Here is a 26,513-nt window from a genome sequence, read left to right as displayed (position 1 = left end):
GTAGTTCAGTCACCCCTTATTTTTTTCTCATATGTTGTCTTCATACCTGTCCTCCCCAAACTTCTCTCTCATTCTTTCTCTGTCAGTGGGGATATTTCAGTGTCCCAGTACTCCTGCCCTTGACTCTGAATCATCTCCCCTCCCCTCTGTCCATCTGGCCTGTCACTTACGGCCAGGGATGTCCTCCAGGAGTACAACTCCTCCCCCACTCCATATCAGCCAATCAGACACAGCCATGCTGAGAAAGAGCGTGTCTTTCAGTGAGGAGCTGCTGCTGGCGGCCTCTGGTAGGATATACCCACTGCTGTTCCCATGACCTTTGACCCTTGGTGCAGTGACTGCATCCAGTGTAACCACACCAACCCCTGTGCTGCCCCCTGGCAGAATTTCATGGCCATCGCTGATTAAATCGTACTAACAATTTGAGATTTTTTTTCTCATTTGCCCACACAAATCTTTTGGCAAATGCACTCCGAGTGCATGTTATGATAGAGGGGTGTGGTTTAATGTCTTCTAAGCTCTCTGATTTAACACAACCCCACTTGCATGCGTTTTTTCAGCCTGATTGCAGGTTAAGATTTCTCTGCCAGTGGAAGAAGAAACTAGAAAAAAGTAAACCAGCCACCATCTGTCGTCTCTTATTAGCTGGTTCCAGAAATCTCATTTCCTAGTGCCTGGGCTCTGAGCTTATGTGTCTGAAACTGTATATTAATTGTCTTTTAATCTGTCAAAAAGTGAAAACTTGAAGTTGCCCAGCTAGTGAATGAGTAGAGAACATTTCTTAAAAGTCTCTGAATGTTCCATGTTTTCATACATGGATTACTTTAATGGTTTATCCAAGTAATGCCATTATTACATTTTTAAAATGCATGTGAACACATCCTATTCAAGTTCAGATATGTATTACAATTACACTATCTTTATATTTGACTGCTGCTCTACCTAATAAAATCACTTGTTGGCCACCAAATGAATTACACTATTGTTCAAAAGTTTCAGGTAAGTAAGATGACAGTGAAGTCATTTATAAAGTTACAGAAGGTTAATATTTCAAATGCAGTTTTTTTTTTCTTATGAAAGAATCATGAAAAAAGTATCAAGGTATCCAAAAAATACTACGCAGAACAACTGTTTTCATCATGATAAAAAAATAATGTTTCTTGAGCATCAAATCAGCATTTTATAATGATTTCTGAAGAATTGTGTGACACTGAAGACTACAGTAATGGTTGCTTAATTTGTAATCATATTTCACAATATAACTTTCTAAGTAAATGCAGCCTTGGTGAGCATAAGAGATTTCTTTGGAAAAATCTTACTGAACTTTTGGGCAATAGTGTATATTAACCATTTTTACATGCACATAATTTCCGTATTAATATATTCTAGTGAAGCCTTTATTTCTAAAAGAGGTCATATATGCTCCATAGGTATTGGAATATTGCTGTATGCATGTTAGTTTCCTACTTTTGCAACAGCACACAAGAGCGCAATAAATAACTAAATGTAGTCTTGAGGCTTTTCTCTATACCAATTTCCTTTTCACTCTAAAAAAAATCACTGAAAAGTGTGTACTTCTGCAGATATAAATGAGTGATTTGCTTACTTGTCAATAAATTAATATTAATGTTCAAGTAAAACAGTAATAAAGGCTTTACATATTTTGATTATTGTTCATGTAAATGCAGCCATGGGCACTTAAAAGAGGTGAATGTATGTGATCACATTGGCTATTGTAACATTGTGCACTAGGTTGTTTAGAAGTGATGTGTTGTTTACAGTCTTTAATTTCTCCCAAATTTCTCTCTTCTCTATCATGAACAGGAATGGGAAGTGGCGGCAGTGTAGGGAAGGAGGCGGGGCCTCTTAAAGCTCTTCTGAGGCAGCAGACCCAATCAGCACTGGAGCAGAGAGTAAGAAAAAGACACATTCACATGCATTTATATATTCACAATCAAGTTCATGCACAAAAGTGGAACTTGTGATTATGAGTGATGTTTCTCCACTCTGTCATTCTCTCACTGGATTTCAGGGGATTTCATCATCCTCTGAAGCGTTTGTTAGAACAGGGGTATGTCTCGGAGAGGGCATGCCGAATGCTTTCTGATCGTAGAATCTTCCATGTTTCCCAAACTCCTCCCTGTTTGAGAACTTTGAACTGGAAGACCCGCATCTCTTCTTCTGTCCTAATGACAGTACTTCATTATCAAACCAATGACACAACAGTATTGTGACTATTGGTTTGGGGGCCATGTGGTTATGCACCCATTTCCATCGAGAATACTCTAGAACCTTTGACAGGTGCTAGGAAGTTTTCATTGTCTACCTGTACGTCACAGTTTTCCAGGGTTCAAATATCTTGTAAATTAAGAAAGTAATGAAAATGAATAGCCAAAGATCTTGAAGTCTTTTTTTTTTAGGCTTTTAATCAGGAATTCATGCATATTTATTATGTATTTGCATTAGGGCTGCCCTTAATAGTCGATTACCATTAGTCGACCAGAAGAGGCTTGGTCGACCAAAATTTTATTAATCGCTTAGTCGCAGAAAAAAAATTCCACAGGCGAAGTCACGCAGTCCGTGATGGATAGATCGTTAACAGCGCTGGTCTATGGCAATGCAGTACATCAGGCAAGACATCCAAATGCTCACCTATTGTTCATCGACCTCAAATGTGGCTTATCACCTGAATTATGTAAGTATTAGCAACTTTACATTGCTGCTTGATCTAATTTTAACCTACAATAATGTGCGCTGTTGTAGTGTCTGTGCGAAGAGTAGAAGCTGAACAGTAGTGCGCTCACTGCATGACAGATGGAGGCGACAGTGCGCTCATTTGATCTGTGGTCATACAGATAAGAATAATGATGAGCTCACACTGCATGATTGTCAAAATCATCGGATAATCGTTGTTTTCACACTTGACGACTGGTAGCATTTAACTGAGAACTGTGTTCACCTTGCACAATAGATTGGCGACAGGAGGTTACACACTGCATGATTTTACAATAAGCAGAATCACAGACAACTCTGTCTGGTCCACAAACTACTTTTTTCATAATCAAACGCACACGAGAAGTGACAAGGAAATAACGCAAGATCACGCTGATATTGTTGTCTATAATAAGTCCTCCCCGGATAAACAATAACAAAGATGACTTCGTAACATAGCCTACTTCTTCAGCGAATATTTTATGTACATAAATGTAAGTACTTGAAAGTGAAACCAACGTTTAGTGCATTTTAAATTGAGTTTGTCTGCAAAAGCCCTCTACTTAATGAAAAAGAAAAATGCAATAAGTATTTTGTCCTTTATAGAAGAATATGATTTACAGGAAAAAAATCATATATTTTTTTTGTGTGTGTATGTATATGTATATTCATGGACCTGTTCTGTATATTATAATTTCTAATGCAAAAATTTACTGACATTGCCACATTGTTTGTTTGTCTAATTGCTCAATATTATGTCCTCCTGAACTTTCTGCTGGCCTTCATCTTGCGCTCTCATTGGCTGAAGTTCATCGCAGATGTATGTTTCAGTCAGAACTCATTTCACACAACAGGATTTTGTATCGCTGACAGCTCCAGATACTTCGCATGCCAAATATTTCATGGGCATCTGCAATGCATCAATGATTCTCTCTCTCTTTAATAATTCTCACTGCATGATTGTCACTCATATGAATGAGCACCGATTTGCCTCCAATTTTGGACATTTGTCTGCAATTTTCTGTCGGCGAGTGGAAATCAGCGCTAAAATCGTGCAGTGTGAACTCTGTATAATGCGTCGTTCAAATCTGTAAAGACTTTTTATTTGTGTGCACTCAGAATAACAACAAAACATTGCTTTTGTAAAATAATTAAAGCAAAAAGGATGTGCGTTCGTTCTGCCATCTCAGACATGTAAACTTGAGCACGAAACTCCAAAACTATGTGTACTTGCCTTACAGAAATTAAAAACATATCTAGAGATCGAAATGGCTACTTTAAAATAAACTAATTCAAATGGTAAATAAATATTCCAAGGTTATGTAATCTCTATCAAACTTGCATACGTCCTCTTCTGCGAAAATTATCCAATTATCCATTAGTCCATGTCGCTGACTTAACCTCTTAAGCCAGAAACAAAGCACGTAATTTAGCCTATCAGATTATTAAATGTTAATGCAGCCTCCTTACTGTTTCTCCCTAACACATTCAGAATTATTTGTTCTGCCGGTGTGCTGTGGCAGGCTTATTGTGTGTGCTTGAGTGCTTATTAGACTATAGGCAATTAAAGGCACATTATAATGATTTCATATGGTTTGTTAACAATTATGCGATTAGTCGACAAATGCTTCAAATTAACAAGTTCTAGTTGACCAGAAAAATCCTTAGTCAAGGGCAGCTCTAATTTGCATGCAATAAATCAGAATGGTGGGTTATGAGTAAAAGAGCCTCTATATGCTTTTATGTGCATCTTTTTACCACTTGTTAATGTTAAGCAACTTACATCAACTGGTAAGTCCTGATGTATTGCACTTAACAGATTTGTTACCCAGTAAAAGAGCCTGTCTCCTACAGTGTCTGAGTCTCTGTATTTATGCATGAGTCTTGTGCTGCTATTGCTGAATATTGACAACGTAATGGCATGACCTACAGGTTTCAATTTTGTGCTGTAAAATCTTTAGTTCTGTGTGAAGATTTCGGTGCAGAAGTTCACCTGTCTTCATGGCATTTACTAGAATGCCAGTGGGTCACCTGTGTCATTTCTGTATGATTCCTCCATCACCGTTCTGTGTGTTTCAGGAATACCCTTTCTTCACGTTGACTGCATTCCCTACTGGATTTCTCCTTCATGTGGGAGGCGTGGTCAGTGCACGTTCAGTAAAGCTTCTGGATCGAATTCACAACCCAGGTAAGACACAAACACAAACAAATGCACCAAATATATGATACATGAACATAATTTAAAACAACATTAAATATAATTCACTGTAGCAAGAACGTAAATTAATCAGAAGGGGCATTAATGAGGTAATTTGGCAGTGTGCATGTTGTTGGTGAGGCTTTTGTTGTATTTTCAATTTAAGTTCTTTGTACAGTGTATGTTCTGCAATGCATCACATGCACCATTTCTTGGCTTTAATGTTTTGTCCTCTCCAGCTTATGATGCTCTATTACTCTTATTTGCTTATAGAAGATTTTGAGACATCCATCTCCCCTACATGTACCCTTTCTAGTCTGTGCTAACAGTGCATTATGGGGATGTAAATATTGGTATTAATGCAATTTAATACAATGTTTTTATTTATTATACAATCTTTTTTATTTATTATACAATTTACAAAAGCAAAAAAATACCTTTCCTCTATTGTTTTGCTCTATTCTTTTTCTGTTCTGTTTTCTTTGTATTTATTATATAATAATAAAAAGCCTTGCTCCATGTACTACATTAGGTTAACTGAGACTTGTCATAGCACTTGCATATCACTGCTCTTTTGTTGATTCTGATTGCTTCCATTGGCCTCATTTGTAGGTCGCTTTGGATAAAAGCTTCTGCTAAATGACCAAATGTAAATGTATTATTTTAACAATTAACTGTGCGTAATTACATGCAAGTAGCTCTAAACCGAACCCTAATCCTAACCCTATAGTAAATACATGTGGTTAATTAATATTGACCAAATATATAACCAGTATAACCAAATATTATATTGTATAATAGTTTAATATCAATTTTTAACTGAAAAGTGGCTGGTTTTGGCAAGCTTTTAATGCACAGCTTGGAAATGCAAATTATTTGTGTATTTAATATATTATAAACCTATATATATTACAAAAAAACTATATTATAAAACTAGGGCTGCAACTAACGATTATTTTGATAATCGATTAATCTGTCGATTATTTTTACGATTAATCGGTTTATGTACTTATATTTTAGTTTTTTCCATTTTTTCCCCAAGTAAATTATTAATAAATGGTCTTTATCCTTCAGCATAGATTTTTAAGAGATTTTAACCATTTTGCACTGTCATATCCTAATCAAAAATATACCTGGAGTTGTTTTATTGTGTTAGTAATCCTTTGTCGAACTCTTCTGCAATCAGAACACTGACCCATACTCTAGCAAATTTCACAAGATTTAAAATAATGTTTTCACCATGGCAGTCCTTAGAGCTCCTAAAGTAGTTTAACATCCCGAACGAAGCTTATTAAGGAATCTTTCAGAACATATTTTCACGAAGAATAAGGATAAAACAGAATAAAATTGCAGTGCATTGTATTTTATTATTTACTGGGAAACAGCTTTATAGCTTTTGCTGTGAAATTGTAAACAATCCTTCGAATAAAGTGCCAATGGCATGAAACCTGAATGGAACTCACAATTTAAAGTAAAATCCATCAGAAGGTTGTCCAGAAAAAAAAAATTGGACAGTCACACACAAAAAACCTGCTGTGTGAAAAAGAGCAGTGAATACTTAGAAAAAAAAGTGCATTTCAAATATCTTTAAACATTTACCTCTCTCATTCAGTCATAATTAGGCTGCACGACTGAATTTTGAACTGTTAAACGACAAACTGATCACAGAACATGTTTGTAAAGCTTTAAATGTTAACTGTTAAAAAGCAATGTTATCAGCTTTTACGACTAAACATTTGCAAACAACATTGTACTGGAGAATCTGCACAAATAAAAGTCTTAGGGGCCGTTCACATATCGTGCCTAAAAACGCGTGGAAAACGCTAGGCGCGCCGCTTTCTCCTCCTTTCCAAAGCGCTCGTGCAGAAGCGCCCCTGAGGCGTCTGCCTTTGCTAAGCAACCATGACGTGCTCTCTCCTTGAAGACGCGGAAATTTCAGCAAAGGATAAATGGATTTGCAGCTCAAAAAATCGCTTGCACTAGCTCTGCTACTAAATTTATTTCAAAATGGAAATCCATATACAACTATGATCAGCTGTTCCTTTCATCTTGACTGAGCTTTTAACGTTGTTACGGGAAAGGATGAAGCTGATTGGTTAGTTCTTGTCACATGACCCGCGATGCGCTTGCAGCATTCTGAAAAGTTGAGATGTTTTTAACTCGATGCGGTGCGGTGTTGGAAATTACAAACTTGAGCGCGCAAAAGACGCGATATGTGAACGTCCCCTTAAACAGTTCAGTAGTGCAGAGTTTACAGGTTACTCTTCTTTTTTGAATGCTCAAAGTAAAGTACTCCCAGTCTCCCACATCCCGCTAAATGCTGCAGAGACGCTGTTCGGGAAGCACGTGACATAAAACGAGGCCAGCTATTGGCTATTCGCTACTTCTCCTGTTGTACTGGCTGAGTAAAACCTCCGGTGGCTCATTACTGCCACACTTTGGTCACCACAGATTTGAAATATGCACGAAATGAGCCGCTTACGGCAAATAAAAGTTATTTAGCAACGAATCGATGACTAAATTAGTTGACAACTATTTTAATAATAGATTTTTATCGATTAAATCGATTCGTTGTTTCAGCTCTATATAAAACTATATATATTCCAAAATTTAAGTAATAATAATAATTCGATTTTTTATTTATCATAATTACTGAAGTTATCATTTTGTTTTAAATATAAATATATTGAATATAAACTGTAAAAAGAAAACTGTAATCTGAAACATAATTACAATTTAAAAGAACTTATTTATATTTTAATATATTTTAATGTAATTTACATTACATTAATGTGATGGAAAAGGTGAATTTTCAGCAGCCATCACTTGCTTGAGCCTTCAGAAATTATTCTAAAATGCTGATTTGCTGCTTAATTATTATTGTTTATCATTTTAGTATTTTTTTTTTTAAGTATGCATATACAGTCAAACCAAAATTTATTCAGATGCCTTCAACATTTCTCACATTATCACAGTTTATACGCTATAGTTTAGAAAATGGTAATAAAATATGACAAGAACTCAGAGTTAAGCTGTTTCAGTACGAATACATCTTGATGATGCGATATAATTTTGATAGAAAGGTATGTAATGGATTACAATTAACGTAATAAAGTACACAGTTAGATAATCCCAATTTAGGTCTACCAATGCTTAATTTTCTTCAGTCTGTGGTGAAAAAATGTTGCATTAAGCAATAATAATAATAAAAAAAAACACTTAAGCAAAACATGGTCAGGTCAAGGTGTCTGAATAATTATTCCAATTTTTTTTTTTCAGTTTCACTAGTAGAAGTTTCACTGTATGAAGAATTTGAGTTTGATATGTCACAGTTCACTTTATTTTGCTATCCTCACTTACATGAACTATAGTGTCCTGCACCCACTAGTAAAAAATATAAAAACTATATCTGGTGTTATATTTTTGGTTTGACTGTATAGACTATTTTGAGCTATAGAAATCTACCAAATCCAGACTCTGTCTACAAGAACATGTTCGATTGTCCCTGTTATTTGTGTATTTAGCTAAATTTTGGAAATAATTATGAATCAGATTAAAATTATGAAATAAAACTAAATCATGATAACATTTCATGATGCACTTCATCAAAAAATAAATAAATAAATGCTTGTCAGGGTGAACTTCTACATCCCTGTAGCATGTCTCATAATCTTTCTAATTCTCATTCCCTACCCATCCTAACATTTGTCTATCCTCAGTTTGACCTATAACCCTTGTCATGCTTTTGTGATGCTGCCCATCGCAGTGATCTGATTGTATTTCTTTAAAACTTGCATGGATTCTGGCTTTAAGCTAACCAAGCTGAGCCATTACCTACTAATTTACATTTTGCTGACATGTTTCCAAATTAGGTATCTCATAGAGAGGTTGTTGTTTTGTATAGTGGAGTGTAATTAAAGGGAGAACAACTTTAAGTTCTGAACTGCCACTCAGAGGTTGTCTATTTTATTTTCTTAATTGTTACTTATAGATGACTGCAAACACACACATACACCCACAGTTGTTATTCCACAACATACAAATGATTTACTACTACATCTATGTACAAATGTTTTATTAGTGTTTGCGAGTGTGTGTGCATTAATAAAGCATGGTTTGGTTGAAGGAGCCCCTCATGTAGTTCTAATTTAGATGTGCTGGTTTAGAACCTCTGACATAGTGCTGTTGCATGCTTTTTTCTCTATCTCTTTCTCTCTGTTCTTCATCTTTCACCTCTTCCCCCCCCCATTCTTTCCCCCAGACCTGTGTTTTCTTCCTCTCTGTCCATCTCTCCTGTAGCTCTCGTTCTCGTGGTCACCCTCTCAGATAACTCTTGTCTGACTTTGCAGTTCCTGTGGAGTGGTGTTGTCCAGTGTTGTGTTCTTGTTTGTAGTAGGTGTTTGGTTTTCTTTTTCTTTTCTTCTCTCTCTCTTTCTCTCTTTTTCTCTCCGCTCCTTTAACTGATCTACTAATGTGGCGATTTGGCTCAGCCTTGGGTAACACCAGATCATACAAACTGCTAGACTGGAATAGTTTCACTGCAGGTACTACCCTACCCTCAGTCCTGCTTTTCACACACAAATCCACACTTACACACACAGCCCTTGGCAGCTCATCTATAACAAATTTTGGAATTTTAAATATCCTCCTTTAGCAATTAATCAACATTGTGGTAATGCATAAAGGGACTGTTCACACAATAATGAAATTCTGTCATCATATACTGACCCTCGTGTTTTTCTAAACCCTTATGATATTCTTTCTTCTAAGGAACACAGAAAAAGACGTTCAGTTGCTGTTTTCCGTAAAATAAAAAGCATAGCATGTTAAGACCTTCCACAACAGGATTTGTGTGGATGACACCAAAGACCACTGGTTCTTGCGTGTCTCCTAACCAATCTGCAAAAGCTGGGAAGGTTGTCAGCAAATAACATCTTCAGTGTCTGTTTGTTGCCTTTAGGAATATAGCACTCTGAAATGTTTGTACTGCTTGTTTGGACTTAAGGTGCTTTTTTTGTCCCTATATCTTATTTTTATGAAAAAGAGCAGCGTGAACATTCTTTTCCTGCAACTAGGGATGTCAACGATTAATCAATGATCGATTAATTGTGTATAAGAGATGGAATCGATTAAAGCAATCGATGGTCGATTAACTTATTTAATGTTGGTCTGCGTGCGGCTCCTGAGTAAAACACATGCGAGCGGCTGTGATCGAATGTGACGGTGTATAAATGTACCGTCATACATTCACAATGTACAAATTAAGCTTTTAATGTGATTTAAACTTTAAAAGTACTTTAAAATAGAAACAACTCTAGGTTATTCAACATGGAAAGCAAAAGAAATGTAGTAACTAAGTCATTTCCGCAGATAATCGTGTGCTTTGCAGGGCTGCGGGACACAGGACAGATAGGTTATTCATTCCTACAACTTGTTAATTTGTGCCTGTGATTTATTAATTTGTGGCAACTGTTCATGTTTCATTAATTGTAAATTAATTAAATGCATGGTCTATGTAGGTAATAGGCCTAAAATAAAAAAGAGCACCACAAAACCATTTGAAGAGGTGCGTTCAGCGGTCTCTGTGCTGGGAAACAGTCAACAAAGTAAAATGATCTCAAACGGCATGCTCTCTTCATTTTATCAAATTATCATTATCACATGTATTCATTTTATAATCCTGCTACTAGCATTTTATTCAGACTAAACTCCCTTTAATTTGGCGAGAGAAATCGTTTTTTTTTTTTTGAGTGTGTTTTGCACATCTAGTCATACCGGTGACTGCGTGCCGCTGCAATAGATGCATTTTGTAGCATTAAGGTTTATGATTAATAAGTTAATTGATTTGTTAATTTAAACTACAATCAACCTTGGAAATTATTGAAAATTGACCTCCCTACCAGCAACACAAAAGCAGTTTGTTTGTTTTTTTAAGTAAGAAAGGCGTGCAGGTTTTGAATAACAGGAGGGTCAGTAAATGAGTTATTTTAACTTTTCCCTTAAAGGCAGGGTAGGTAAAAAAATGTATAAAAAACTTTTTTTCCAAATTTGTTTAAACTTTATTTATATATCAATACATAATTAAAATGTAAGTACTCTGAAAAAGAAAGTATAAAAATCGAGTGACTGTAGACCTCTCACGACTGTTTTAAAGACAGCTCATTATTTCTATTCACTCCACCCCCTCCCTTCTGGGCTCCTTCCAAAGCCTCTACTACGGCTCGCTAAGTAATGTTATGTTAGCTATATTATGCAGCTACGTGTGCTAATGACACATGCTTCATGAAAAAAATATGTATGATCAAAATACAAAAAGAAAGATTTACCTGTCCAGAAGAAATAAAGCCATCAAGGAGTCACTTTTCAGCCCCTTGAGTTCCCTCAGTTCTTGCCATCGCTGGAAAGCCACGCCGATATATATCGCGTTTTATTTCTTTGTTTATCCAAAGACTTTTTGTTCATTGCCTTTTCTTGTACTGTTACTGTCTTCCTTTTTTTGCCTGGTTTGCCTTCACTAACTGCATAGGCTGGTACTGTGAAATTTGCTTGCTGTTTCTCTGCCATTGTTTTGGTATTCCTAGGATCCGTGCCTGTAAAATTCCTCAGATCAAACGTGTACGCGCAACTTCGCAAGTGGGCAGGTCATGTGTGGCAAAAGGGTGGTTGCCATGGTTGCGAGAGAGTAACAGTCGCCTAAGCCAATCCTATGTTTCGTCCCGAAATGGAAACAATGAGCTGTGTTTAATACAGATTAAACGGTCTAGAGTCACTCGATTTTTATACTCTTTTTATCAGAGTACTTACATTTTATTTATGCATCGATATATATAGAAAGTTTAAACAAATTTGGAAGAAAGTTGTTTATACATGTATTACCTACCCTGCCTTTAATATGTATTGAAATATGTTATTGAGTGCATATTCACGATGAAGAAGATGAGTTGATTTTTGTCAAGAGTGATTATAAATATTTATAAAGTTATAAATACAGATATACAAAGACTCGCACATACAACTTCAAGCCTTTTCTCAGTAGTGTGTGTTGCATGAGCTGCCACGCGCTGTACTTCTGTATGAATGTGTGTCTCTGGCTGCTGCTGCATGTTTTAGCTGGATGTGTGTCTGTTTTCTGCTCTGGCTGATCATTCCTTGATCTGCTCTGACTGCGCTTCACCTGACCCCTTACCCAGCATCCCCTGCTCCTTGATCACATGACCACTTAATCTACCAATCCAGCTGCTGCCTCTGTGCCCTTGGCAGTGCTGCTGCCTCTGTGGTCATTGTTGCTTCCCTCCACTAAAGTAATAAGGATTCATACATTATGGATTATGTTTGTGTAAGCTGATATCACATGTGCTCTGATATTGATTTGTAGTCGTTTACCCCATTTACCAGTAAATTGCCGTAAAGAGATTGTGTGAACTGGACTTTTTCAAAAATATAGTTCTGGCAATTTGCCAGTATGAGAAGTTGTTACATAACCAGTGAATTACTGGAATGATTCTGTGTGTGAATGCAGAATGATGATTAACGGTACGCCGATATACGAGTTCAGAATGAACAGACGTAAGACGTCTACTCGGCCAGTCCAGAGCCATTGAAATTTAAAATGATATCATCCTATAACGCATTTACTCCGCGCTGTGTAGTTCAGTTTAAGGTCATCTAATATGATGTCTCAGGACCAAAAGCGCTGCATGAATGTGAATGTTTGACGCAAAAATGAAAACATGTTTATGTTTACAAACACAACACCAGGAGGTTGTTTAGAGGTAATTTTTGGGTTAATGATGTCACAGAATCTACCGGTAATTTGAACCCGGTGTGTGACTGGTGTTTTTCCGGAAAAAAGATGGAATGTCATTGCCTGTGTGAATAGCGCATTGTTTAATTCATCGTTAAAGTCATTTCTGTAATTTTATGGCAATTTACTGGTATTACGAGAAAAAAGAAAAATTAATTGTTTTTTTTTTGAGTAAATAAAAAAAATTCTGATATAAACAAGAAATACAAAGCATTTGTCACAAATATTGAGATAATTAAAAAGCTACAAGAGGTATAATAAATTAATTTGATATATTAAAATAATTTAATGTAATGGAATAAGATAAAAAAAAATTGTAGTTCAATAATGCAAATGCAATCTGCTTCTGGTCTGTTTGCTGCTGTGCATTTCTCTCTTTAATGTTACTGTTATTAATCAAACTCCCTCCTACTGTTGGCTGTTTATCCAGAATAAGCTGGAGTTTGTCCTCCATTGGGAAGCATGACTGCACTAGCAGGGGAATGCTCTGCCTACTGTTGTATCACACCACTGTCCTCTTCATCCTTACCATCATCATCATCTTTCCTAGTTGTGGTAAACAGTCAAGGGAGTACTGTTTGCACTCGTGAAAACCCCTTGCTCTCAGAGTGTGTGCACCTGTGCGTGTGTGTGTGTGTGAAACAGAAAAGCTCAGGCACTAGCCTTGTTTGCATTAGTTCACGGTTTGCTCCATCTCTGAGGACAATTTTTATATTTGTCACTGTTAAATATATATATATATATATATATATATATACACACACACACACACACACAGCTAAATTAAATGTTGTAAGACCTGTTTCACACCACATGCTTGCTAAAGCTACTACTCAATTATGTTTTCCAATGCATAACCAAACTCTAGAAAATTATTTTTTTTAAAGTTCTGACTGTCAGTGTTTTTATCATTCATCATCTGGAAAAAATCTCTTTGAAAATAATTTTTACGATACTTGATGTAAAGTTTTCCAAACTGCAATTCATGAGAGAACTGCAGGGGATTCGTAAATTGATGAAAAGCTAATAATTAGCTGAAAAGTATGATAAATAAACAATATTAAAATAAAACCCTTACTCAAATATTTACTATTTTGTTTACATATGTCATGTGACCATTAACCGACATCAGAGAACACGTGTTGTTCAATTATTGAAATATTAATTTCATTTTTTTACTCTAAAATGTTCAGCTGACAAAAATCCGCTTTGGGAAAATATAGACAGTAATAATAAACAAATAAATACATTTTAGACAAAAATTGATTGTGAGTTGTGCCAGATTTGGGAGCATCAATAAACCAGGGCTAGTATGCTACTAAAGCAAGAGGGGGTGTTTGCGCGATGATGTAAATATGTTTGTTTCAGATGAGCCGGAGACACGGGATGCTTGGTGGGAGGAGATCCGTCAGGAAATAAAGTCTCATGCCAAAGCTCTCGGCTGCCATGCTGTGGTGGGCTACAGCGAGTCCACCAGCATCTGGTATTTAAACACACACACACACAATACTCAACTCTGAGGATGTTTCTACACACTTTTGGCTTCCTCATATATCCAGGTTTTTCAAGACGGTTGAGGGAGTCAATTAAAATGATATGTGTCTTGATTTTCAGTTACACAGCTTTCTCATTCTGTGAGCCGTAGTGAAAGACTCTGATTATGTGTTCTTTGTGTTTGCAGTGAGGAGGTGTGTATTCTGTCAGCGTCAGGCACCGCGGCGATCCTCAGCTCCCGGTTCATGCAGGACGGCCCGCCGGACACCGAACACAGGTTGTCACGGCAGCCGCTTTGTGTCTTTTCTACAGGGTCAGAGAGGGTCGAGGGGGATATGGGTAGTTCAGCATCGCTAGGGTAGGTTAAAGACACACACGACATACACACACACACACACACACACACACACCTTTGGCCCTATGCTAATGGACTCTTAAAAGAATAGTTCACCCAAAAATAAAAAAAAATTATTATTAACTCTCCGCTTGTGTTGTATCAAACTACAAAAAAGGTGTGCCATTAGTACACTCTCTATAATTTATAATAATAATTCAACTTGTTTGCTATATCCCCAGTCTTCTAAAGTCATACACCAACTTTAAAGATAGCAAGAAATGACAGTTCACCCTGTCTGTTTTCTAAATGAATGTTATAGATGTTGTGAACATGAAATATTCTTTTGATAATCCAATGCATGTCACAATATAGAAAAGATCTGTCAGTGCTTCTGTATCATTGTGACTTCAACAATAAAATTAAAGAGGTCTTTGGATGCCCATTTTCCACAAGTTGATATGATTCTTTAGGTATTTTCTTTAGTTTGGTTAATTTCTCAATGGTAGTGTAAAACAACACTGTTTTTACAGCTCTGTCTACACCAATCCGTTTTATTGCATGTTGCTTTAAATGCAAATGAGCTCTGCTCACCCCGCCTTTCTCTTCCAAGCCGCTCTCTGAGAAATGGTTAACTTTAGCCACATTCATCCTGAAACTTGGTAACTAGCCCATTATTAGGAAAGATGATTTACATCGATTTATTAAAAAGCCTTACACTCACTTCTTCTGGAGCTGAAGCTGGACTCATTTGGACTGCTATGCTCATTATTACATCCAACAATCACTTAGGAGACATAGTCTACATCCGCTCCGGCGGTGAAACAATGGAGGACTAATGACATTTCACTCAGGGCGGGTCTAATGTTAAACACTAGTGTCAATCAACAATCAGGGGAGGGCCCTGGGTCCGTGTGATGTCACACTGACATAGATATAAGAAAGGGGAAATTATTTAATGAAAAAAAAAACATTTGGTGGATCTTTATCATTATTGGGTGGTTGGGTACTCACACCGCCAACACACATTTCAGTTCAAACAACTGCAAAAAAAAAGTAATTATTCACAGATTTTTTTACCTTAATAGAGTAGCTCTTAAAGTATTTAATATATATATAAAAATTGGATTTGGAATTGATTAGATTGCTTGTTTGCAATCTTATGTGAAGGGATGTTGTTGCGAGGGAAGAGAAAGTTTATATTTTTGATTAAAGATTACAAGAGCACATCAATTTAAAAAAATTATATTGATGAATTAATAATTTTCATTAAACATTGCAGTATTGTCAATTAGGATTACATGGTGGCATTAAAAGCCAAAAGGTTTGGAACGACACAAGTTTAAGTAAATTAAAACTTAAATGTAATTTTGGGTGAACTTTTCCTTTAATCTCAGTACTAAACAATACTAATTAAATTGGTGTGTGTGTGTGTGTGTGTGTTTGCGGAGGGTGTTTTTTTATTTTTTTATGGCTACTAACCAAATTAAGCACTGAGGGCTAAAAACATTTGCTTGTCTCTGCATATGTATATTTTATGTTAAAAAATAATACCACCGTGACACATTTATATGCTTATGTAATTCTTTTATTCAGTTTTAGCTCATTTGGGTGTTTGGATCTGTGTTTGTGCCCTTGTGTTATTGTTTATGTACTAATTGCAGTGTTTATTTCATTTAGGTTTGAGGAGGTGGTGTCCCCTGGCTGTGGGTTTTGTCACATACCATACGATGAGTTGAATATACCATTTCCTGCTCAGCTCACCTATTGCTACTGCTGTCGCCGTTACAAAGTGCCCGATGTCCTCTTCACCACAATCGACTTGCCTAATGAAGCCAACGTCACCGGAAAGGGCTGCCTGATTCAGGCCAGGTATTACATGCACATTACATCCTGTCCAGATGGTATATTATTGTTGCGTACTGCACAGTATAACGAAAATAGTATATGAAACTATATTTAGTATCCAATGATACATTTTAAATAGCGGTGTGCCGTGCTGCACATGTTATAAATAAAGCAACTGTGCTACTTTCTAAAACGTATTTAAATAGATTTAAATAGCCATTCAGAATGTGTATTCGTTATGGTGTTCATCACAGCGCCAACTACTTAAATATTTAGACTTAATAGGCTATTTGCAAATCTTTTTTATTTATTTATTTATTTTTTTACATATTTTAATCTGGACTATAACATGCTCTAGATATTGTAGATATTGATATTCGATTCTTTACACTTTACATTAGGGCTTCATTAGTTAACATTAGTTAATTAACTAGTTAACAAACTGCCAATGAAAAATTCTTCTGAACATTCATTAAAGTTATTCCAATATTTAATAACACATTGTTAAAATCAAAAGTTGCAACTGTGTTATTTAATGAGCAAACATGAACTAAGACTTGTATTTTTTAACAAAGATTAATAACTTCTGTAGCAAATGTAGCTATTGCTCATTTTGAATGTTAATGCATTAATTAAGGTTAACTAATGAGGTCTTATTGTTAACTGATACCTATGGGTCTTTATAGTTCTTTTGAACTTTAATCTGGGTAAAACTTTTAACTTTATATATTTTTCTGTATTCCTTTATTGTATTTAAATGTTCAGTTATTTTTGTTATAAGAAAAAAGTTATTAAATTTGTTAAAAAAAACACTTTTTTAAAACTAAATTTCAATACCGTGATAAAAGCATTAGCAATTAATCGCAACATGAAAATTTGATACCGGCATATCCCTACTGCATTGTCAGATACAGATTTATTACAATGTGCTCCATTCAGAAGGTCATCCGGGTATTCTTTGCATCTCACTATAGGTTGTGCAGGACTAAAAAGAAGGCGCAAGGAGAAGGGAACGCCACGGCCATTAGCAGTCTTCTGCCATTTTTAGAGTACGAACTCCACACACAGCTGATGAACAAATTAAAGCTACGAAGCATGAACGCTTTGTTTGGTCTACGTATCCAAATCAGCGTTGGAGAGACCATGCTGCTAGGATTAGCGGTCAGTGTGCAATTAAAGATAATGCTCAGTGCATTTTATGTACTTTATTAGATATGATTGTATATGCTGCTGTTTTAATGCTAATAAATGTTGTTTGTTGCATCTAGTCTGCAACAGGAGTTTATCTGACAGCTTTACCCAGTCCCGGAGGAATCCAGATTGCGGGAAAAACTCCCAGTGACATCACATACGAACAGCATATCTCCACTATGCAGAAGAAAATTAATGACACCATTGCTAAAAACAAAGAACTATATGATATTAACCCTCCTGTAAGTGCATGTACACTTCAAGTGTGTTTCAAGGATTTTATATTTTATGTGAGCCACCTTTTCCTCTTTTAAAAACAAAGCTAAAACATTTTTTTCCCATTGTATAGGAGGTTGTGGAAGAGATCATTGGTTCGCCGATCCCTGAGCCCCGTCAGAGGTCTCGTCTCTTTCGTTCTCATTCAGAGAGTTCAGATGAGGTTTCAGAACTAGACCTATCCCATGGGAAGAAGGATGCCTTTGTGTTGGAGGTAAGCTGACTTGCACTTGAGGTTGATGGATTTGAAAGATTAACATGGAGATGCTGGAAATCCATTTTGCAGTCTGAAGGACTGAATGTTTTAATACTCTTCTAGATTGATGACACGGATGCTGTGGAAGATATACATGCCCTTCTGACTGATTCCCCCACCCCAGCAGGTAAATACATGGGCTGGACCATTGTTGGACTCTATCAAAGACTATAGAATACCCAATACATGTCACTAATGTAGTTTTGAATGAAACTACAGCACACTGAGACTTGGGACTGTTTGCGCACTGGCTGATCTAGCCTGAAAAATACGTTTTTTATAACGCTATTTGAGCAAAAGTAATAACATTTATGACACAGTTGTTGTCAGATTTCTTTGGTGATTTCAAATATGAAATTTAATCATAAGCTTAGTGTGAACTGTTTTGGAGAATTTGATGTTTCCCCATTAAAAGAGATAGGAGCTGCACTTGCATGCCCGAGAGGCATTTCAAAGATGGCTGCCGAGTGACATGACTTGTCTTAAAGGACTTTGACTCTATTCTGTTTACTTGGCTATATATTCACCGGTGTATGTATGTTCTCTTGTCTTCCCATCAGGATTCTACAGCTGCAACACTGAAATAATGCCTGGGATTCAGAACTGGACTTCGGCTATACAGGTACCGTTCATCCCAGTGAACTAGTTGGTTTCTGTTGAGTTTTGGGTTCTTGAAGATGTAAACACATCAACACACCATCTGCAGTTCTCAGGAAATGGACAGCAAGAGTAATTTCAAACCACAGCACGGATATCAAATATTATGAGCAGCATTTTATGTGTATGTATTAACAATGAAGACTTAAGTTACTGTTGCCCTAATATATGCAGACAGTTGAAGCTAGTTTGAGAGATGTTCACTCTGGAAAAATCTATTTATTGTCTCTATAATGCTTATATAAATTTATATGAGCTTTATTGTTGTTTGGTGTGGAATCAAACATATTTTTCTTCAGATGTTTACCTCTGTGAGGGTCTTCCGCCTTAATGCTAACTTAACCAATCAGGGACTGAATAAGATTTTCAGTGACCTCTGTGAGAATCTGCTTAAGGTGAATACATTTTCCTATTTTCTGAATACATTTCTCTATTTTTTCAACCTTGGTTTGATATGGATCAGCTAAACCAAATGATTCAAGTGTGTTTGGATATCACTGCTCTAGCTGGAATATATGTGTACTCTGTAGAGTTTGTACTTCAAACTGCGGTCGATGGTCCCCTGTTGTCTTTGTCACTTGAACTTCACCGTAGCCATACCTGAAGATGAGCTCATTCAGGTGAGAACACTGACCTTATTTCCTTAATGCTTAAATATGTTATTACTTTCAAACAACAAAAAAGTAACTAAGAGCGAAGGCATTAAGGTCAGTTTGTCCTGTTTAGATTCATTCTCGTTCTTTTACCTCGGTCACATGTGATTGGTTGGTGTTGTTTAATTGGCAGGTGGCGGTGACAGCTGTGGCAATGAGCTTTGACAAAGAGCAACCTTTGGAGAATGGCAAACAAAGTGGGGAAAAGACACTGATAAAGGGTAAGCATGTGCTGTACTGTATGTATAGCGTGTTCATGTAAGACACCTTTTTGAAAAGCAAATCCTCAATGTTGATTGTATCTTGCAGCTGTAACAGAAAATGACGAGCAGCTTCAGTTCAATCTGGAGCTCAATGCTGAAACATCTTCTTCCAATCCTCGTAGCTCCCCCAAAGGTAAACCCGGGTGAATTCTCATTTTAAACTTTACATACTGTGCTGTATAGCTCTTCAAATGTTTGTCATATTCCTTTTATATTAGTGGTAGGTGCATTATTTATTATAGTGCATTAAAACCAAAGATATTGGTGACATAACTGCTACAGTGCCGGTTTATGTGCATAAGTTTCTTTTACCAAAATCGCTATTTTTAGAAAAATATTATTTTCTGATGTTAAGAAATAATAATATATACAGTGGTTGCCAAAATGATTAGAACACTAATGTTTTCAGCAGCAAAAAAATGGTTTGAAGTCTGTCTTTTGCTGTAGTGTGTCAGTAGGAAATAACAGTTTAATTTTCAAACAAACCTACTGAAAAACTATATACAAGTGCACCGAGGGCTAAAGCTGCTTTCAACGCAAAGGAAGCTCACACCAAATGTTGATTTAATTTAGTTAACTGATAAAGATCTCACAGCTGAATTCGACGATTCGAAGTTTGCAAGGTTTGTGAAATTAAATGTTCATTAGCCATACAAAGATTTGTTTAAATCATGTAAATGCGTATTTGCTTATAGCAACATTATGTAACTTTTTCTTAGTTCAAAATTTGCAAAATGTATATAATGAGCGAGTACATGAGAGTACATCATAAATTAATCTACCAAACCGCCTTTTTGTCTTAATGCAAATCACTACAGTACATTTATAAGTGATTATTTTTGGACTATTGTAGCCTGTTCGGGTCGTCACACTGGCTGGTCTAACCTGAGAAATATGCTTTTTTTTTTTCCTACGCTATTTGAACAAAAGTAACAACATTTATGACACAATTGTTTCAAATATATACATTTAATGCTAAGCTTAGTGAACAGCTTTGGAGACTTTGTTGTTTCCCCATTCAAAGAGATAAGAGCTGCACAAGGATGCCTGAGAGGCGTTTCAAAGATGGCCACCGATTGACATGACTTGTCTTAAAGAGACTTTGGCTGTGTGTGCTCAGCCGCTGCCTTTCTCAGTGCAATCAAAATAAAAGTCCCGCCTCGAACACATCGGCCAATAAAAAGAAGACTTATCGATATATATGTCTACCACTTGTATTAAACAATAATATACGTGTGTATATGTGGTTTTTTTTTGTGGGACCGCTAAAAAAATCTTATAACATTAAGATTAATATTATGAGTTCTTTTATCTGTATTGCACACTGACTTTTCACAATATTAAGGAATATACTGTTTTCCTTGGTGTGTCCCTTTAACACAGCATTGGTTTTCCTGTGTGTGTGTGTGTGTGTGTGTCTGTCTCAGGTCTGTCAGAGGTTGGCAGCCATCTGTCGGCCAGAGGTCAGTACCTGATCCGTTGTTGAGTTCTGGAGGCAGCAGGTTGTTTCTTTCTTTTAATTTCTGCTCCTGTTGTGTGTGACAGTTTGAAGTGCTGCAGCACACACCCCAGCATCATCCATTTTGCCCCTTTTTTTATTCTTTCTTTCTTTCTTTGTGTTATTCTTCTTCTCTTTGTCCCTCTGTTGTGTCGTGTGTATGTTCTTGTCCGCGGGATTTGTGACCGCATGTGCACATATTTCTGTGTGTGTGTATGTTTGTGTCTATCTGTGTTCGTTTCTGAATGTCTGTCTATATATATATATATATGTGTGTGTGTGTGTGTGTGTGTGTCCAGCCTCCTCAGTTGATTACAGTTCCTTTGCAGACAGATGCAGCTCCTGGATAGAGCAGCTTAAACTGAAAGCTCACACCATAAGACGCGGATCGGTTAAAACAAGTAGGAGCACACACGCAAACTGGCTTAACACACAAACACACACACAATCACATAGACCCTAGTCAGAGTAAACTGCATATTTAACAGGATCTTTAGCCTCAAGATGTAATCGAAATGGTCCCAATATATTTAATATACTACCTTAATACAATTTTCATAAACATTTGCTTGGTTGTCTTATGCTCATTAGACGATCATTTTCCACTAAAATAATACCTTGCTATATTCACGTATGTATACAAGTGTGTGTGTGTGTGTGTGTATACACACACATATACATTTAGTTTTTTCATGTATGTAATTTATGTAAATAAGCTTATTTTGAAAATCACAATATGGAAGTAAATGGGGCTCTGAGGGTTTGAAATTCAATGTGTTGAATGTGTTTTATTTTTAAAATCCTGGATCACAGGAATCTTTCATAAACCATGTTTTCAATTTTATGTTTTTACAATTTTTGCCTGCTAAGTAAAGTAAAGTAAAGACCAGGGTACATGCAGTATGACATATTATCCTCTAATCCTCACAGCCTTGTATTCATTAATAATCAAATGTCAAATTTAAAATGACATCAACTCTGACTACAGTCTATACTTATACACGCATCCTTACACACACATACTCCTATGTCCTGCATCAAAAAGTGGACGAGTCTTGCTGCCATATGCCGATCCGATCAAACTTGATTGACAGAGTGTGAAAGTTAAGGTTGAGTCCTAGTGAGGAGCCAAGATGAAGACTGTCATTCTTTCAGTGGTACCTCAGTGATTTCAATGTTTGAGCTTGCTGATATAATGAGTATGAACAAACACAGAGCATTGGCCCATGCAGAGTCGCATATGATGCATTGATGCATCATAAGTATGGCTGTGCAGATTGAATAGTCCAGGGTTGGGCGTTAAGCTTAAAAAAAAATCATAATCTATATCTCAATATTTATGTAAATGCTCTAAAATTACACATTAAGTAAAAAACAGTCAAGTCATGTTTGTTTTCCACACCATTTTTCACCAAGTGAACACAAAAATGATTAAGAAACTCGTTAAATTATAATTTTCTATGAACCATTATAACAGCAATCTTGTCAGAAATTTGTACAATTGAAATATTAAATAATACTAAGATTCTTAAAATTAATTAATAGTAATAAAACATTACAAAAGATTGTTGTTATTATTAAATATTAATATTTATATAATTTAATAAAAAAAATCGTCATGAAAAATTCTAAATTTGTCTAGTTATGCTATTATTATTATTGCTATTGGTAACATTTTATTACTAGTAATACAAATGACTAAGTTATGTAATGAAGACTATGTTGTTATATATTATGTTATGCTCCATTGTGAAATATTTAGTAAAATGTACTTTTTGTTAGTGATGTTTATAAATTATTAATGGCTTTAACAACTTTAGTTTTAGTAATGGAAAAAGTGTGGAATGTGTGGAAACCCTGATTAACACGTAGGAATAAACAGAAGTATCTGTGAACATATTGTTTTTACTAAAATATGAAAAATAACAAATGAAGACTTCTAAGTGTTTTTAAATCAGGGTTTTTTTTTTTTCATTTTAAATCAGTTCTTTGAAAAGGGCTTGAGCTAATTCATGTAAATGAATGTAACAGAACTGATTCTAATCTTCAAATCACGATATTGTTTTCATAAAATCATTGCAGTATTCACTATGTTGCTTTATTCTATGCCTTCAGCAAAATAATCACAGTAAAATTGTATATATCGCCGGCCCTAATTGAGTCCACTGACAGATAGTTAGAGCAGTGTTTGGGAGCTGCATGCGCATTAGTGCTCTGTGTAATAATTGTGATGCAGTGTCATGAATGATGTTATACTGCTTTGAGATTTCAAGCTCTTTCACACTCATTATAGAAGTATCTTCCCTCCTCAAAGCTCATCGTCCTCTGATTTGTCAAGGCCGACTGAACATGTGTGCATTCATTCTTTCTCTCCTCTTCTGTCTCTGTATTTGCATGCTCTTTATTTGCATGGTGCAGTGTCATAGCTTTGCTTTGATCACATGCTGCTGATCTGTAACACACAACTGCACACGTCCTTTTTCCTCGGTCACACCATGTTTGTCTCGTCACATCCATCAGTCCTGTACACGCCCTCTGAAGGCCATGTCTGGTATCTTCTCTCTCTCTCTCTCTCTCTCTCTCTCTCTCTCTCTCTCGCTCTCTTACTCTCAACAGCATCATCTCTGGAGAAGGCCAGTCCATTGCCTGAAGGTCGCTCTCGTTCTCTTCGGTCAGATCGTTCCTACTCAGGCAGTTCTGTCGCAGTCGTCAAAATGACCCCACTCTCTTTCATTCCTGGAGCAAAGATCATCAAATACCTTGGCATCATTAACATGTTCTTCATTAGAGAGACCTCTTCACTCAGAGAGGTAGCAGTCTCACTGTTTTTAGACTCATTCCGGTCACGTACATTTAGAAGTTTGCTTGTTATTATTATTATTAATAATAAAATTAAGTATTTGTATAATATTAATGCAATTGAAAATATAACAATATAATTTTAATAGCAATAACAATTATGAATATTATTTTTGAATATATTTATATTAATGCTTAATATTTCTTTATTAATATTTAATTAATTGTCTACAATTATTAATACTAAAATTACTTATTATTATTATTATTTAATATTAAATAATAGTAGTGTTATTAAAATGTTCTTTTCATTAATGCAAATTAAAAAAATAGTAATATAAAGTTATTAATAATATATTATAATGACTTGTTTATATGAAGTATTGTAATAATGTTAAATATTTACATTACATTGATGAAAATACTATTAATATTTTTTATTATGGTAAATTGTGTTGTTTTTATGAATAAAACAAATGAATAGTGCCTTTTTATTCAAATAATATTAATTGTTTTTTATTCATTACAATTATTTACATTGATGAAAATATTGGCAATAATATTATTTATGGTAAATTGTTGTTATTATGAATAATAAAAAAAATTAATAGTGCCAATTATTGCTTTTATTGTGAAAAATATTTTAAAAAATTAAATAATTACAATTATTTACATTGATGAAAATATTGGTAATAATATTATTTATTATGGTAAATTGTGTTGTTACTATGAATAATAATAAATATCAATAGTGCCAAATATTGCTTTTATTGTAGTAATAATAAAGATTTTTTTATATTATGTTATTAAAATTATTTAAAAGTAGTTATTCATTTATATTCTTGGTAGTATTATTGTCACATTTTTTCATATGTTTTAGGAGGGAGGTGTGAGTGGGTTTCTGCATACGTTTATTGCTGAAGTATTTGCGATGGTTCGTGCCCACGTCGCTGCTCTTGGAGGAAATGCTGTCGTCTCCTACAGCATGAAGGAGTGTGTGTTCATGGAGAACCCTAACAAGAACCAGGTTAATACATACACAGTCACACACACCGATTCATACACACTCAACCCATCATGTTTGTTCATTTATGCTCATGTTGTGTGCTTTACAGGCACAGTGCCTAATCAATGTCAGCGGGGACGCTGTTATTTTCGTCCGAGAATCTGAACTTGATTCGACTTTGGTACAGACACAGTCAGCCACCACACACCCCTCCAACGGTGGGGAAGGAACGTGAACTCGCATACACACACACTGATAAATTCTCAAGTAAACGATTCTTCACATGAACCATGCCATTTAAAGCAGTGTCACGCTAAATCTACCAACCAAATCTCCAAAAAGAAGCGAAAATCTAGACCTTATTGGTTAGTTCTCCAAAGTGTCATATTTTAAACCCATCAAATGGCCAATATTTTGTTTTATTTCAGAACAATGTTTTAAAATCCTCCCCCTGTCAGAAACCTTTCAGAAAGGTCATCTGCCATGTTTCTATGTATTGGCCATGGTTCACATTCCATTTTGTCCAAATGTGGCAGAGGCAGCTACCAAATTCAAAAGGTCTATAAAATCCGTCTTTTGTGTTCACAGAGTGTGTGTAAATGTGTCAGTGACTCTTTAAATGGCCATGTTTTGTATTTAAATAAAAGGGTAAACTACTGATGCACTCACATGGACATCCAGTTCAGGATTTTAAATACTGGTTTTAAATTAGACACTTCATGTCATGTCCTACTGATCTCGTTAAAATCATGTCAAATGCTGGAAACATTTGTTTGCTTTCATGTGCCACAGTGCTTTTTTTTCATCATAATGTTTGGGTTGGACTTCTGCAAGGCTGGTCCAGTTCTCTTGCATGTGCAATGCCAGTTAATCATTTTGAGAAAGAGATATTTAAGGCAGAGTTGTGTTCACCAATGGACTGACACTTGAATGTACAGATGATGGGTCGGAATATGAGGTGGGCGGCTCTGTTCATGTGTTGACTGACTTTTAATGCTATTATTTTGTATATGTGTTTGCCTAAGGACAAATCATAATTGCACACGAGTAAGTTAAAATTGAATAAAACTATTATTGCTCTGGTGTGTTTAGTCCTTGTCAAATTCTTCCGTTTTTTTAATGAACATATAATGGATTTAATTTATCGTTGTTCTGATCTAAGATATTATAACTGCAATGAATGCAGAATCATTTAACCAAAAGACACAGTTTTTGCTGAGGTAAATGCGCAACCTACTTAATAATTCATGAGCCGAGTCTTAACATGGGTTTGTTCTGTAACGCCTACTTTCAAACGTCTTGCCTTTCAGCCAATTGGCTGCTCTCACGGACGAGCGTCTATTGACGTAATACATATTCATGAAAAGTCGAACGTTTACTCCAGTAGGGATCATCAATTCGCTAGTCCTCCAACGTCCACATACTAACGTACACCAGTCAGCCAATCAAATTCACTTCCCCGTGTGTGACGTAATTAGTATTCATGAGTCAAGTCTTCGCCATAGTAGGATTTGTTGGGAAACCT

General features: G+C 35.8%; 1 protein-coding gene across 19 annotated transcripts in view; it reads left to right on the top strand.

Annotated features, from left to right (window-relative positions):
- Window positions 1-26,072, top strand: part of c2cd5 (C2 calcium dependent domain containing 5) — a 35,288-nt gene extending 9,216 nt beyond the window's left edge. For 3 of the 19 annotated variants that reach the window (XM_059506882.1, XM_059506881.1, XM_059506891.1), the window contains 20 exons: window positions 87-287; window positions 1,825-1,913; window positions 4,792-4,900; window positions 14,082-14,196; window positions 14,395-14,565; window positions 16,222-16,413; window positions 17,364-17,550; window positions 17,658-17,822; window positions 17,930-18,070; window positions 18,176-18,239; window positions 18,673-18,734; window positions 19,069-19,164; window positions 19,300-19,389; window positions 19,556-19,643; window positions 19,732-19,818; window positions 21,113-21,148; window positions 21,483-21,584; window positions 23,800-23,993; window positions 24,863-25,009; window positions 25,098-26,072. In XM_059506882.1, the coding sequence (XP_059362865.1) occupies window positions 87-287; window positions 1,825-1,913; window positions 4,792-4,900; window positions 14,082-14,196; window positions 14,395-14,565; window positions 16,222-16,413; window positions 17,364-17,550; window positions 17,658-17,822; window positions 17,930-18,070; window positions 18,176-18,239; window positions 18,673-18,734; window positions 19,069-19,164; window positions 19,300-19,389; window positions 19,556-19,643; window positions 19,732-19,818; window positions 21,113-21,148; window positions 21,483-21,584; window positions 23,800-23,993; window positions 24,863-25,009; window positions 25,098-25,223 (2,462 nt within the window). In that variant the 3' untranslated portion in view covers window positions 25,224-26,072. The remainder of the gene's footprint in view (window positions 1-86; window positions 288-1,824; window positions 1,914-4,791; window positions 4,901-14,081; window positions 14,197-14,394; window positions 14,566-16,221; window positions 16,414-17,363; window positions 17,551-17,657; window positions 17,823-17,929; window positions 18,071-18,175; window positions 18,240-18,672; window positions 18,735-19,068; window positions 19,165-19,299; window positions 19,390-19,555; window positions 19,644-19,731; window positions 19,819-21,112; window positions 21,149-21,482; window positions 21,585-23,799; window positions 23,994-24,862; window positions 25,010-25,097) is intronic. The other 16 variants (XM_059506885.1, XM_059506900.1, XM_059506894.1 and 13 more) reach the window with 12 other exon arrangements.
- Window positions 26,073-26,513: the final 441 nt, after the last annotated feature.

The sequence above is a fragment of the Carassius carassius genome, chromosome 23, assembly GCF_963082965.1.
Source record: "Carassius carassius chromosome 23, fCarCar2.1, whole genome shotgun sequence".
NCBI classification, from domain to species: domain Eukaryota; kingdom Metazoa; phylum Chordata; class Actinopteri; order Cypriniformes; family Cyprinidae; genus Carassius; species Carassius carassius.
Note: the sequence above shows the minus strand (reverse complement) of the source record. Positions and strands in the feature narration are given on the sequence as shown.